At 48.3% G+C, this 13,003-nt stretch overlaps 1 protein-coding gene across 2 annotated transcripts in view; it reads left to right on the top strand.

The window, feature by feature from the left end:
* Window positions 1-457: 457 nt before the first annotated feature.
* Window positions 458-13,003, top strand: part of ADAMTS3 (ADAM metallopeptidase with thrombospondin type 1 motif 3) — a 136,324-nt gene continuing 123,778 nt past the window's right edge. Inside the window, exons 1-3 of one of the 2 annotated variants that reach the window (XM_052812057.1) lie at window positions 458-592; window positions 1,440-1,467; window positions 9,608-10,008. In XM_052812057.1, coding sequence (XP_052668017.1) covers window positions 524-592; window positions 1,440-1,467; window positions 9,608-10,008 — 498 coding nt within the window. In that variant the 5' untranslated portion in view covers window positions 458-523. The remainder of the gene's footprint in view (window positions 593-1,439; window positions 1,468-9,607; window positions 10,009-13,003) is intronic. The other variant, XM_052812065.1, reaches the window with a different exon arrangement.

A 13,003-nucleotide genomic window follows, 5' to 3' on the forward strand; every position in this document is an offset into this window, starting at 1 on the left:
ACGTTCGTTCGTTCGTTCGTTCGTTCGGAGGGACGCGAAGACGGGGAGCCGGGGCGAAACGAAGTTCTCCCACGTTTACGCCCTCGCTGCCGGGCCGGCAGCTTGCCTCCTCCGCCGGGTCAGGCAGCCCGCGGCCGCGCCGCGCCGTGCCGTGCCGTGCCGTGCCGGGGGCGGCGGCGGCGGCCCCGGCCCCTGACGTCGGTGTGTCGGGCCGTACCGAAGGCGGAGCCGCGCCCGGGGGGCCGCGGTGCGGCTTTATTAGCGGCGCAGGTCGCGATGCGCGGCGCAGGCAGGGCGCAGCGAAGCAACAGGAGGCGGCGCGGTGACTCGCCGGCCCCACCGCCGCCCAGCCCGGCCCGGCCCGGCCCGCCGGCCCCGGGGCGCCGGTGCTAGCGGGGTGTGCTGCCCGCGCTCCCCGGGGCGGGGAGCCGGAGGAGGAGGAGGAGGAGGAGGAGGAGGAAAGAGGCGGCGGGAGGAGCGCGGTGTGGCTGGGCGGCGGGGTCCCCGGGGCGGCCGGCTCGTGATGGTGCTCCTGCCCCTGTGGGTAGTGGCAGCCGCGCTCCTGGGGGTCCGCGCTGCAGCCGGCCGGCAGGTGAGTGGGGGCGGCGGGGGGTGTGCTTGGGACCTGCGCTCCCCTCCCTTCCCCTCCTCGCCCTTCCTGCGGGGAGGCGGCCCCCCGCTCCCGTCCCTGCCTCAGCCCTGCCTTTTTGCCTCGCCCTGCCCGCGGGGTCCCTCCGCCAGCGGCCCCGGGAAGCCGCCGGAGCTGCGCCCCGCGTCCCTCGCTCCCCGCGTCCCTCGCTCCCCGCGTCCCTCGCTGCCCGCGTCCCTCGCTCCCCGCGTCCCTCGCTGCCCGCGTCCCTCGCTGCCCGCCCCGCCGCCCACCGTCCCACGGGCTTTCGGGGCCGGGGCCGGCCGGCCCTGCTGCGGCTGGGCTCCGAGGGTCCTCCGGCAGCGCTGCCCGGCGCTCGGCTTCCCCCCTCCGGGCGTTTCGCAGGCTCCCGGCGGCGGCGGCGGCGGCGGCGGCGTCCCTCGGGAAGAGCGGCGGGGCTCGCCCGTCCCCGCGTGGGGAGGCGAAGGAGACCCGCCGCCCCGCTCGACAGGTAGTCGGGGGGGGGGCTTTCGCGGCCTCTCTTGGGCCGCCCAAGTCGCTTTTTTGGCAGGGCGTCGCGATACCTAGGACGGGGCGGCCGGAATCGGGGTTTCGTAGCAGCTCTCTTCGCGGCGGGCTTAAGGATGGACTCCGTTAGCGTGTCGGTGGGAACAGCTGTTTATGCAGTTAAGGGAAGAACGCAGTCCCGGGAAACCAAAAGCAGAAACGTAAAAAAATGGTGCAATACGGACCAAGTGATTTTTCAGCCTTCTAGAAGCACTCTGCTGTCACACCTTGCACAGTCATTACACTAACAACTTTGTGCTTGTGTTTCTTTTCTCTTCTGCAGGCTGGTAGAGAACAACAGATCCAAATAGGTAAGTCTTTTTAACTATTACTGCTGCTATCGACGCGGGAATCAAAGAAGTAGGCGCAATGCGCTAGTTTATTTTCTGGAAGAGCGATCTGTATGCAGGCAAGCGTTCCCTCGGGTACCCCCACACCATTACCGCCCAGGAGCATTTGTAGTTTCACAGCGATGTGGCATGACTCAAATTTGCATGCCCTCTCGTTATGCCTTTTTGCATCCTGATAATGTCTGTGCTTCCCTTCTTAAATATAAACCAGCAAAAGGTAGAAATTGCAGCGTGCTTAAACAAGCCCTTTGAACATCACGGTAAATCAGGTCTGGGTCAGACGCTTGGTCTTCATTTCTACATTTCTGAATCAAGGAGGAAACGCCTACTCCACTTGGTTAGGGCAAACCGTGTATGTCTTTGTACCATTTTTCTTCTGTGTTGGAAGTCTTCAACCTTTTCTCTTAGCTGGAAAAAGTTTGTCTAATGCCGAGGCCTCTTCATACTCTGTTGATGGCACAGTGTTCTTGCTGCGTGCCTAACGGTAGTTGTTCGCCATTGCGTTGTAAACTGATACGCTTACGTGGGAAAGTGCAGTGCAGCAAGGTTGGCGTCTGTGATGAAGGAGGGTACTGAAGTGAAAGGTGCTCGTTTAGCGCCCACGGGGTACTTCGTATTGAACCTCAGTCCTCTCCGACTCTTTTCTAAAGACAGGAAGCTTCACATAACAAGGAGCATGCGCACGGAGTTTAGTTTCAGAAGATCTGCCTTCGTTTGAACTAACGGATAATTTAGTGCTCGATGGGATGGAAGAGGTTGTGGAAAGATGCGGAAGCTGGCGTTCTCTCTCCCAGGGCGTTAGCTGCCAAGGGTATGCCATCTTACACGCTCCTTAGCTTATCCGGTTGTGAAACGAGCCTTTTAACAGTTTGCCACTGAGCGCGAGTGCCTGCGCACCGGCGTGTGCTCTGGAGCTTTACAGGGAGGAGCGGTAGCGCTGGGAACGGACCCCAGGCAGTTCTATTTCCAGTTGCCGTTAGACCTCCAGTTCTGAGGTTTTGGTTCAGGTTTTGATCTGAGCTTTTGTTCAGACAAGAATTTCAAGTATTTCTCTAAATTTTGGAGGTCTTGTCTCAATTTCAGCTCTGGCACTGCATTCTTCTGGGCTTAGGTTGATTTCCACTGTGATCAGTGAATAATGGGAGTTGAGACAGTTAGGTACATTTAAACCTAACTGGCAAACAGACTTTTTTTCCAGTGGTATGCCGATCCTGTGTTTTATTTCTAGTCGTTTCCATGAGAAATGGATTGTATTTGAATTTCAGAAACCATAAGCTATACGGGAATGCGTCTTTTCAATTACACGGGACATCAGGCAAAATTCCTCGATCTGGAAAATAACTTTTTGTCCTTTAACTTCTTCCTTTCTTCCACGGTCCCAGCATTGCTGTAGTCGGGAACGTTTGAGGCGCGCAGGAACCGCAGGAGAGAGAGGTGATACGGCATGGCGGAGGGTGAATCGGGCACCCCGTGCCAAGCCCCCAGCGCCCGGTCTGCGTGCTCGGTGTGGGACGGGCTCTCCGCCTGGCTCTCGGGGCACCTCGGGAGCTTCTGCAGCCGACGTGATCTCGCCCCCCCTTTTCCCCTGGGAGAGGGGCAGGTGGGAGCTGAAGAGGACGTTGGCCGGTGGGTCTGTCCGCTCGCAGATCCAGGAGCCCGTGGTCCCAAATGTCCCGTTGTGCGGTTGGGCAGTGCGGGACCCCCTTGGGGTGGGACTCGGTGTTGGTTGGTGCCCAGCGAAGGCGAGCTGCTGGCCCCTCTGTCTCTCCTCAGCACGGCATCTCGGTGGGTTTTGGTTCAGGGTAGCAGGACCGAGAGCCTGGTGGCTTACTGAGACCAGGCTGTCTGTGAGTAGCTCTGGCTTTCGGGGATCGATGGTGTTTCGTTGAGGGGAAATCTGTATTTTCAAAGCACAAATAGCTAGTTAACACTTACACTAGTTGGGATTTGTCCTACGCTTTACGTTGTTAAACTGTTAACATTTAAAGTAGTGTTTGATCCTGTAAATTCTGATTCAAAAAGTATGGCTTACTCAGTTTAGAGTTCTAATGACGGCAGTAAAACCTGCATTAGGATTGCCTCTAAATGGGCTGTCCTCCTTTTAAGTCCCTATTAAGTGTCACTTCGCATCGGTGTTGTGTATTTTGATTTGGCCCGGGGCTGGCTGCTGTCTGCAGCTAATCTTTTCTCGTAGCCTGGAAAGTCACTTAGGACAAATTAAAACATATAGGATTTTTTTTTTTTTTTTAAATATCAGTACAGAACGTATTCTAGAGATGGGAAGTGACCCGAGCTTAATTAACTGCATTAATGCGTAACGTACTGCGAATGCCTGGAAACTCTCAGGAGAAAATCGTACTGTTGTCGCTCGTGAAATAGTAAGCCTGAAGGTGCTGGCGCTCGGGCTTGGCGCTACATCTTTGCTTCTCCTGCCTCAGCCTCCCACACAGCAGAGCTCCATCGCTGCTCGGTGCTACTTCTGGAAGAAAACGCGGATGTCTAACCTGCAAAACGGCAGTGCCAGGCTGCCCCGAGCCTGGATAGAACACGTTCACCTGCAGCTCAGCAGAGGCTGTGAAAATACCACAAAGAATTGCTTGGGCTGTCTGTATCCCTGGGACAAGTCGGCAGCGAAGTCAAGGATCGAGGATGATAGAGAGAGGTGTACCACGTGTGAGCCTGTCTTCTTGCCATCCCTTGCTTTTATTCATCCACCTAGCAGTGTGTAGCACTGAAGTATGGTGCGTAGCCTCATCCCTGTTCAGGTGCCAAGTTGTGGGGGAATCCTCAAGAAATCCATCCCCCTTTTCTATCTTATCTTTCTCTCTGGGCATTTCTGCCACCTAAAGGCAGCCAAATACAGGGCGAATGGTAGTTCTGAAGTGATAAAGATAGTTGGAAGAGAGGGACTAAAGCTGCTGCTTCGTTTCTGGAAACCACCAGCCAACGAGGAAGGCAGAAGATGGTGGGGATGAAACCCCTGCTAGGGTCGTCTGTCACTGCACCACCCTTTCTTGTTAGTAAGCAGCGCTTCGCTAAGTGACAGGAACAGCTCTGTGCTCGTCCCATTGTGGTTATCCGTGGGACGGAAGGGTGATCTCTCGGAACATGGGACAGTCTTTTGGTTGAAATGCTGTCCTCTTAATTCCTGCAGCAGCAGGTAATTTTAATTATTTTTTTCTCCAGTACTTCCGCTGCAAAGCTGGATGTCTGCCATCCAGCAATCTGATTGCATCATAGCTTGTGAATTCCATCGAGAAGATGCAGGCACAGTGATGCTCTGGAGGTGTTAGGTTCGATCTAGTCCTTTTGCCAAGGTAGCTGAGCTTCCTGACCCTACAAGCCACACTCAGATACACCCTCCAAGAGAGGTGAGGGAGCTCTGGAAGCTGACGGTAGCTCGTTGGTCATCCCGTCGTGTCAGTATGGGACAGCCTGGGACCCAGCATACGGCCCGATGCTGAGGCAGCGCGGACGGGATGTTATCGGGGGTTCCCACACATTTGTTTCCTTGCACAGTACCCAGCATCGTCTCTGCCAAAACACTTGTGCTTTTGGTATCATTTTAATAGGTTTCCACACTGCTATTCCTAATTGAAAAATTTGCTAGCAAAGTAAAGAGGCAGGTGTCGTTCCTGCACGTAGTAAATAATCTACATCTCATTGCCACATTTGCTCAGAAAACGTTTGGGAAAAAAATGATGCTGCCAAGACTCTCACTCTGTGGAGGTCGTTTCACAGGTCACAGCGATAGGCGAAGGAGCTCCTGTGATCAAAAAATTAATTTGTTCGCAGAAGTTGGTCCTCTGGCTGCAACGCAGAAGGCTGGAAAAAGGAGAGTTCTCTTATCAAAATTTATTTACGTGTAGCGTGAGCAAAAGAATAATCAGAATAATGAACGCTAAATGAGGTTTAAATACTTTTTAAAAGAAGAAGAAAAAGTAATGTCTTCAAACTTGGGTAGCTTGGGTTAGACATAGAAATAATTTGTCTGAACTTTCAGAAATTCCTCCTTTTGCACTGATTTCAGTTTAGACTGGGCTTTTGAAATCTTCTTTCTTAAGTGGGTGTTTATGCATTTGGAATTCTACTGTGGACAACCGCATGAACAGTTTTTGATCAATGTATTTCACAAAATCTTATGCCTAAAAAAATAATGCTCTTCCAAATGCAGGTGATAAAAAAAAAAAAAAAAAAGTTTAGGACTTCTGAACCTCCATTGTCCACAGTTGTTGTACAGTACAAAGACAACTAGTGCGAGGCAGTGGTGTTAAGTCTTCAGTTTCATGTATATTTGAGGGGAAAAAAGTACAGGCAGCTCTCTTCAGAGGCATTCTCTAGCTAATTATGTTTTGGCACACAACGGAAGAATGGGATGTTCTTTCTTAAGTGCTTCCTTTCAACTTAAACATTGTGCAACTGGAGCAGCAGTTTAAAGCCAGGTAAAAAAATGAAGAAAAATTGAAGTGCTTTTTCTATTGCTCAGTGTTTCCTCTCTGATCATTACTGTAACCTTTGAATTAGGAGAACAGATCAACTCTGAAATTTTAGCATAGGAAAGGGAACACCTACAGCTGGAATAGCATTTCCTAAGACCATACAGTCTATGGAAAAAAGGTAATACAAGTCAGTGGAGGAGTTTAGATGTCTTGAGTATTCAGTCATGTCGCATTTAATTTTAATTGCCTTTGAACAAAAGGCATTTCCTCTTTTAGCTCAGCGTTTAGAGACTCTGGAGAAGGCTTTCGCTGACTCAAAAACTTGACAGTTCTTATTTTCCACCCTTTGTTCCTACCTTCTTGTGGCTAGCTGGCTGTTCTTGTTATTAGCAAAATAACATTTTTTTTGTCCCTGCAAGTAGAAATCTGGGAATACTGCTGCAAGATGTGCAAAGCAATTTCTCAGTTGTGCGGTGAACACAGAATTTGATCACCAGACTGTGGTCTCTGGCATTGAACGTCCCACTTCAAAAAAAATAAAAAGCCACGAAGAATCTCGGCGAGGTAAAAGGAGGAATGTCAGTCTGTGAATGAAATCTCATCGCTGAAGTGTGCGGAGAATGTGAGGATCTAGATTTTTACTTTGACCCAGTTAGCATATATAACCCAGCAGCTCTGTCTCCTGTTCATGGCCTGCTGTCTAATTAATAAAAATTACTTTAGAGTTTTAATTTGGTCCCTTCTCTAAAGAGAGAGATTGGCAATCCTGACTCAGAATTCCCACTGTTTTAGATGGGAATTATCCTAAGGATAATGTCCTAATTAGGTTACCGGTTTTAGAACTTGATCTTGCAGGTGTATGGCAAAACACGTTCAGGTGGCTGCTAGCTGTAGAACGTGGGGTATGTTTTCAGAACAGTGGACTCGAAAATGATGAGGACCTTTTCACTTGCCTGGGATGTAGTATTTGTGTGTTATGGCAAAATACTTACAGTGCAAGAATTTAAGTGTCCATGTACGTCCTACTAGTACCATACCTTGTTTTTCTGTCAAATCCCTCAGTAACTGGCATAAGTGAAAATGGGAGAAAAACCAGTTATATGAAGTCACTAGCAACATTTTCCTACTAAAGTTATTCATTGAGTACGTGAGTCTCTTAAAATAAGCAGTCACTGCTACCAGGAGAGAAGAACTAGCTACAGAGCTTTTCTCTATTAATTCTCAGTTCAAGTGTGATTCACACTGGGAGTGGGTAAATTTAGCTCATTTAATTAAGTATATTTATTTGAGGATTTCCCAGTGGCACTTAGTGGCAGCATTTGAGCTACGCAATCGTGGAGTTTTTAAATGAAAAGTGTCAGTAATATCACTCTAATATTGCTTTAACCAGTTCTCTCAGGAAGAGAAGAGCTAGGGAATAATTATTTCTGCGCTAAGTGTCTTTTTAACTCTCACGCGGCTGAATACACAGCCAATAAGACTTCAGGCTTTGGTCCAGTTCTTGGCAGCAGTTTGGCCCACAGCTTGACCTGGCCCGGGAATGTCTTTCCTTCTCATTTTACAGGATGAAAACTGTACAGCGAATATCCTGATTACTTCCAGGTCACAAAGATCTCTCAGATGAGATAAACTCATTTGATGGACTCGTTTTACAGTGGTGCGAAATTACTTTAAGGCAACGGGAAACTGTGTGTGTCCCTGATGCAGGGCTGCAAGTGTGATAGGCGATAACGGGAGAAGACCGTTCTCTGAGCAGAAGAGAAGATTCTCTTCCTTTTCTCATCAGTGCCTAAGAATAGCAGAGAGGGAAAGAATTATTCCCTTAGGCTTTTCTTGGGGACGGGGGAGTATTGTATTCACTTAGGCAAATTCAGAACCCAGTTGGAAGGTTTCCAGTCAGCTAACGTTGCTGCTAATTGGACAGGAATCCCGAGGCGACTGGTGGGAACCACAGAAAAATGGCAGGCAAATGGGGCTTTCGTTGCTGTTACCTTTTCTCCACCGTGGCTTTGCTTGCTTGGCCAATGCCTCTGCTGAAGCAGGTTAGCCTTGGGGTAACTTCTGCTAGTAATTGTCTGGCCACGCTGTTCAGGTGTCCAGGGATGCTCTGACACCAATTCGAGGTGTTACAGCAGTGACTTCTCCTTGGAAGCACACCTTGGGTTTGGGACACATTGCCTTTGCTAAGGGTCGTGCCAATGAGCTTGTGTAGTATTACCTGAGGATTTCTTCAGTGCTATCAACAGAGTGCGGTTTTGCTGTTGTTACAGCTTCTGTGTATTGCAGTAAAGGTAGGAATTTCCAAAGTTCTATGCTGATTTTTTTTTTTTTAATAATAAGCTTCTCTGTCGTTTTTGAACTCTGTTACCCAAGTTACGCGAAGAGGAGGGGCAATAGCAAGTTGCTGGGTAAGGGGATTTGTTAGGGGAGATCTGTAGAGACAAAAGTTACTGCTTATACCACTGCTGACATCGATTAATTTATCAGCAGTATGTGATATCCACTGGATTCTTTTCCCTACTTCCGTTTTCTAAGACTGCAGAAATATGTGTGCAAATAGTAGTTATAACCAAGCACGGCACTTCATTCTCAAAATCTTAATGGAGGTCTTGACACAGGAGCAAGCAGTTCTGTTTAAGGTGTATGAAGGAGTTGGGTGGCAATTCTTACAAGAGAATTCAAAAGGGTCGCTGCCTCTTCTGTGGCTATTAAGTGAACCTAAACCCCAGGAAACTCCCCAGGTAAGTGTAAATGAATATTTCAGGGTTTGCTCTGTAAGTTTTATGAAAATAGAGTCATGGAAGGCCTGCTTCTTGAAAACTTCGGCATGTGGAGGGCGTTTTGCATGCGCTTACTGTGTATCCCGGCATCTGTGGTGTGTGTTTACTTGAGGTGCATAACTGGGCACAGCTTCTTGTGTTTGTCCACCTTGGCGTGACCCGTATCTTTCCCTGAAGTTGACATGACCTTCCTCTCGCGTTATCCCCCGTTTGCAGTACCTCGCTTAACACATCTGATGACGTGTCAGACGCTTTTCTTCTTCTTTCTTGCGTGTCCTCCCAGTGTCTGTGTACAAGTAGCACAAAGCATTTTTATAACAATAAGTGATCGTGTTAAGAGTATTAAAGGCCTTGCTGTAGGGTAACCAAGTGAAGATTTATAAGCCCGAGCGTTCAGGCTAAAAGAGAGCAGTGACACGTACCTTACGTTTGCCTACATTAGATGGGGGTGCTTATCTCCAGACTAGCTGTCTAGCAGATAATTAATGTACACTGGTGTGGTAAGTGGCACTGTCCCCTGCCCTTCTAAAAACTACGCAGGTTTTCATCATTCTTCGGCCAAACTTGTCGGCGGACCGATTCAGAGCAGCTCTAATGGGAACCCTAAATTGGGAATTTTGGAAGGGGAGATGTGAGGCGGAAGGGTTCCGCAGGCACGGCGTTTGCCGTTAGGCCTGACCACGCCGTGGTTGCGGTGTGTTGCTCCGAAACTGAGCCGCGGCGTAGGGCGTAACAGTCGGGGCGATGGCCGGTTGCGTCCTTGCATCTAGCGTTTGTCCTGGCGACGTGCGCTGCCGTAGCCGCGCTCTGGTCTTCAGTCTGCAGGCTCGTTCCATGCTCTTGTTCTAATTTTAGTTTGGTTTTGGGTATTTCTTTTGGCAGAATTACGAAAAAGCAGACCGAGACCGTATGGGTTAGTGATTCCAATTAGTACCAATGCGGACGGAAGCTACATCTCCAATATCCTCTCCGCAAGTCACCAAAGAAGATCAACGCGGGAGGTATCGCAGAGCCCCAAACAGCTGTATTTTAACGTCACCGCGTTTGGAAGGGAATTCCATCTCCGGCTGAAACCCAACACCCGTTTAGTGGCTCCCGAGGCCATAGTGGAGTGGTACGAAGACTCTGTGGAAACTGGAAACGATGCCGGTAACACGAGTCAGACTAGGACTGCTACGGAGAGATTATGGAAGAGAGAGCCCCTGTGGACCAGCTGCGCCTATGTGGGAGACATAACTGACATCCCCGGAGCTTCTGTTGCCATTAGCAATTGTGATGGTCTGGTAAGGCTTGTTTAATGGCATTCATGTCTGGTATTTGACCACTTTGTACACAGCTTTTGTTGCTTTTAACTACGCATTGCTAGTGATATCATTTAAAGAACTTAATTTCTCAAACCCTTAAAAATATCTCAGTACGTATTGATTGATGTCTACAGTCCTGCTGCTCTGTTCTGGGATAATTTCTCTTGAGTTTGATAAGCAAAGTCCTTAACGTCACTGGTGTGAGAGAGAGAAAGCAAACCTGCGTTTTTTTTTGGTTTTCCTTTTTACTTTCATTGAGGTGTTACAAATGGGAAAATTAATAACGAAGTCCTTTTAAGAGTTAAAAGACGACCCTTTGGTGAGCGAATGTAGAATTTGGCGTCCAAATCGTCACTGCGTACTTCTCGGGTAGCAAAATTGGGGGCTGCCCTGCAGTCCAAGAATAGCAACAGATTTAAGCTTTAAAGGGTGTATTTATAAAATAAGCACGCTTTTTGTTTTCTTACACGCAGCTTTGTTTCATCAGAAGGTATCGTATGAGAATTGAGTGGTTCACATCTGTAAACAGTTTGTTCTCAAAACTGCGCTGTCCTGATTGCTGTGTTAGTTGAAAACGCGTGGTATTTCATTGTAGCTTTAGCAGATGCGCAATGACTGGTTTGGTACACAAATCCCATATTGAAAGACTGGGCATATATTGAGTACACATACCATTTGTTAATTCAATCATGCGGTAAAGAAAGCTAACAATACTTACCTTGTACTCTTTAAGTAGCAGGAGCGGCGGTGGAACACGACTGCAGCATCCAGGAAGATTAATGTAGTGGTTACTCTGCTGCTATTCAGGAGGGGAATCAGACGAACAAGTCTGCAGCAAGTATCCCTTCTTGGAAACAGGCTTCCCTCTCCCCGTCACGTGCCCCATGTTAATGGTTTTGATTCCATTTTGCAATAAGTACCAGCTAGCGAACCTCCCCACCTCTGCAGTGTGTCTCAGTCGCTCTATGGGTAATTTCATAAATGTCTCAGACTCCTGATTCAGAGCTTAGGGCTGTGCACAGCCAAAACTCCTTGACTTTCCTTACTTAAAGAAAGGCAATACTGGTGGTGTTTACATCTGAGGTGGTCGACTAATGTCAGTTTGGTGTGTTTGGTTTGGTTTGGGGTTTTTTTTTTTTCAGGAGAATCGGTTGGCAGTGTGCTGTGTTTACAAAGGCTGTGCAGATACCTGCCTGGATAGAGATAGCTTCAGGTGTAGTTCTTGCAATGAATGAGACCCTCGAGTCGAGAGCTGTATTTTAGCAGTAATCCTGAATGAAGTTCTTGTGTTAAGTGAGACAGCACATTAAGACAATAAATTGGATTAAATGGAATTAGATTAAGGAGTACAGCAGCTTCAGCAGAGATCGCCATGTGGCTGACAAGCTGCTCGTGTTGTGTTTTCCGTTAACTGAAATGAAGTAGTTGCTGTCTTTGCAAACCTCACACGTATCAGAAGACAGCGGATACCGACGGGGTCCTAAGTAAAGAACAGGAGATGGCTCGGTCGTGTGGCTTATTGCCACTCTTTTCCCACAGCACCCAGGAGACGCCCTTTGTGTGCTTTCCACGGTTTTAGGGACGGGACTAGGAGAACGTGTGCTTTTGCTTTGAGGAGGGGAGTGGGTAAATGCTCCTGAGTCACTGTTGTCTTTGTTCATCTCAACCCAGGCTGTGTCGTGCAGTCTTTGAGAGGCTTCTTCAAGCCCCTGAACCGTCCGCGGCATGGCAGGGTTGGAAACCGGCGTGGGAGCGCAGACATGGCGTGAAGGGATCACGACTCCGTCCCCTGCTGCTTTCGCGCCCGTCTTGCCCGGACCCGACCAGTAATGCCGCTGTGGCTGCTGCCCGCTGCGTTTTACGTGGCTGCCTGGGGACGCCCGGGCTGGCAGAGAGCCGCTGCCGTGGCTTCGCCGCTCCCCGCGTCGGGCAACGAACGTGAGAGCGGCTCACGTGTTGAAAACCATCTTTCTGAGCACTTTTGCTTGCTTGCTTCACCTAGCTGTTGTAACGGTCTTTTGGAGCTCTGAGCAAGGGAGTGTGAAATAAATAAATAATCCTGAAGATTGCTGGGATTTCAGATTTTTTTTTTTTTTTTTTTTTTTTTTTTTTTTGCCTCCTGCCAGCTCCAAGGTTAGCAGAAGTAACTTGAAGTTAGCATTTCTGGCTTCTCTGTTGCTGTACTATGCGTCTCTCAACCAAGCTAGAATATTTGATCCTCAGTGTATCCTAAAGATGTGAAGAGTGAGATAATATGGCTTAACAGAAGCTGGAACAAGAGTGAGAAATTCTAGGGCCATGTGTCTGTTGGAAAGATTTATTTTCGACTTCAAAGGAATTTAGACGCTCTCCAGTGTAGCCAGCTAGGTTCTTACCTTCTGGGAGAAAGTGAAGGGAATCGCTGTGGTAGCAATTGACTCAATGTATAGCTTATAAAAAGAGTTTGATACCATAACTAGCACAAAAAGAACACTTGGTTCGCCACAAGTTAGCAAAAGACCTTGCAAATTTTATTTTGTGCATAGGGAGGTTTTTAATCATGACTCATAAGACACCTGCTGATAGCAGGGCAAAATTCTGTGTTGTGCTAATGCATACTTGATAGTCATTGCTGAATTACATATTGTTTAGTGTTTGCTCTCAGCACTGGATGTATGGTTATGAGGAACATAAGGGTGCTAAATTTTGATTGCTTGATTGTAAGTATGTGGAATAATTGGTATTTGCACTAGTAGAGCGAGATTTTGCCCATGGGCTCTGCCTGAATCTAAACTTACATTTAAAAACCAAAATTTTTTTAACGCTTTTGTTTTGAAGTAGTTTACGTATCTACTTTTGCAGCAAAAATCATCTGCATGCCATCAGTTTTGCAAATTCCTATTTTCACATCTGCTTAATATCCCTTGAAAATAACCCTGTTTATTTAAAAAATCACATGCATGTGCATGCACTTCTCATAGCAAAGGAACACTTA

The sequence above is a fragment of the Harpia harpyja genome, chromosome 2 (genome assembly GCF_026419915.1).
Source record: "Harpia harpyja isolate bHarHar1 chromosome 2, bHarHar1 primary haplotype, whole genome shotgun sequence".
NCBI classification, from domain to species: Eukaryota; Metazoa; Chordata; class Aves; order Accipitriformes; family Accipitridae; genus Harpia; species Harpia harpyja.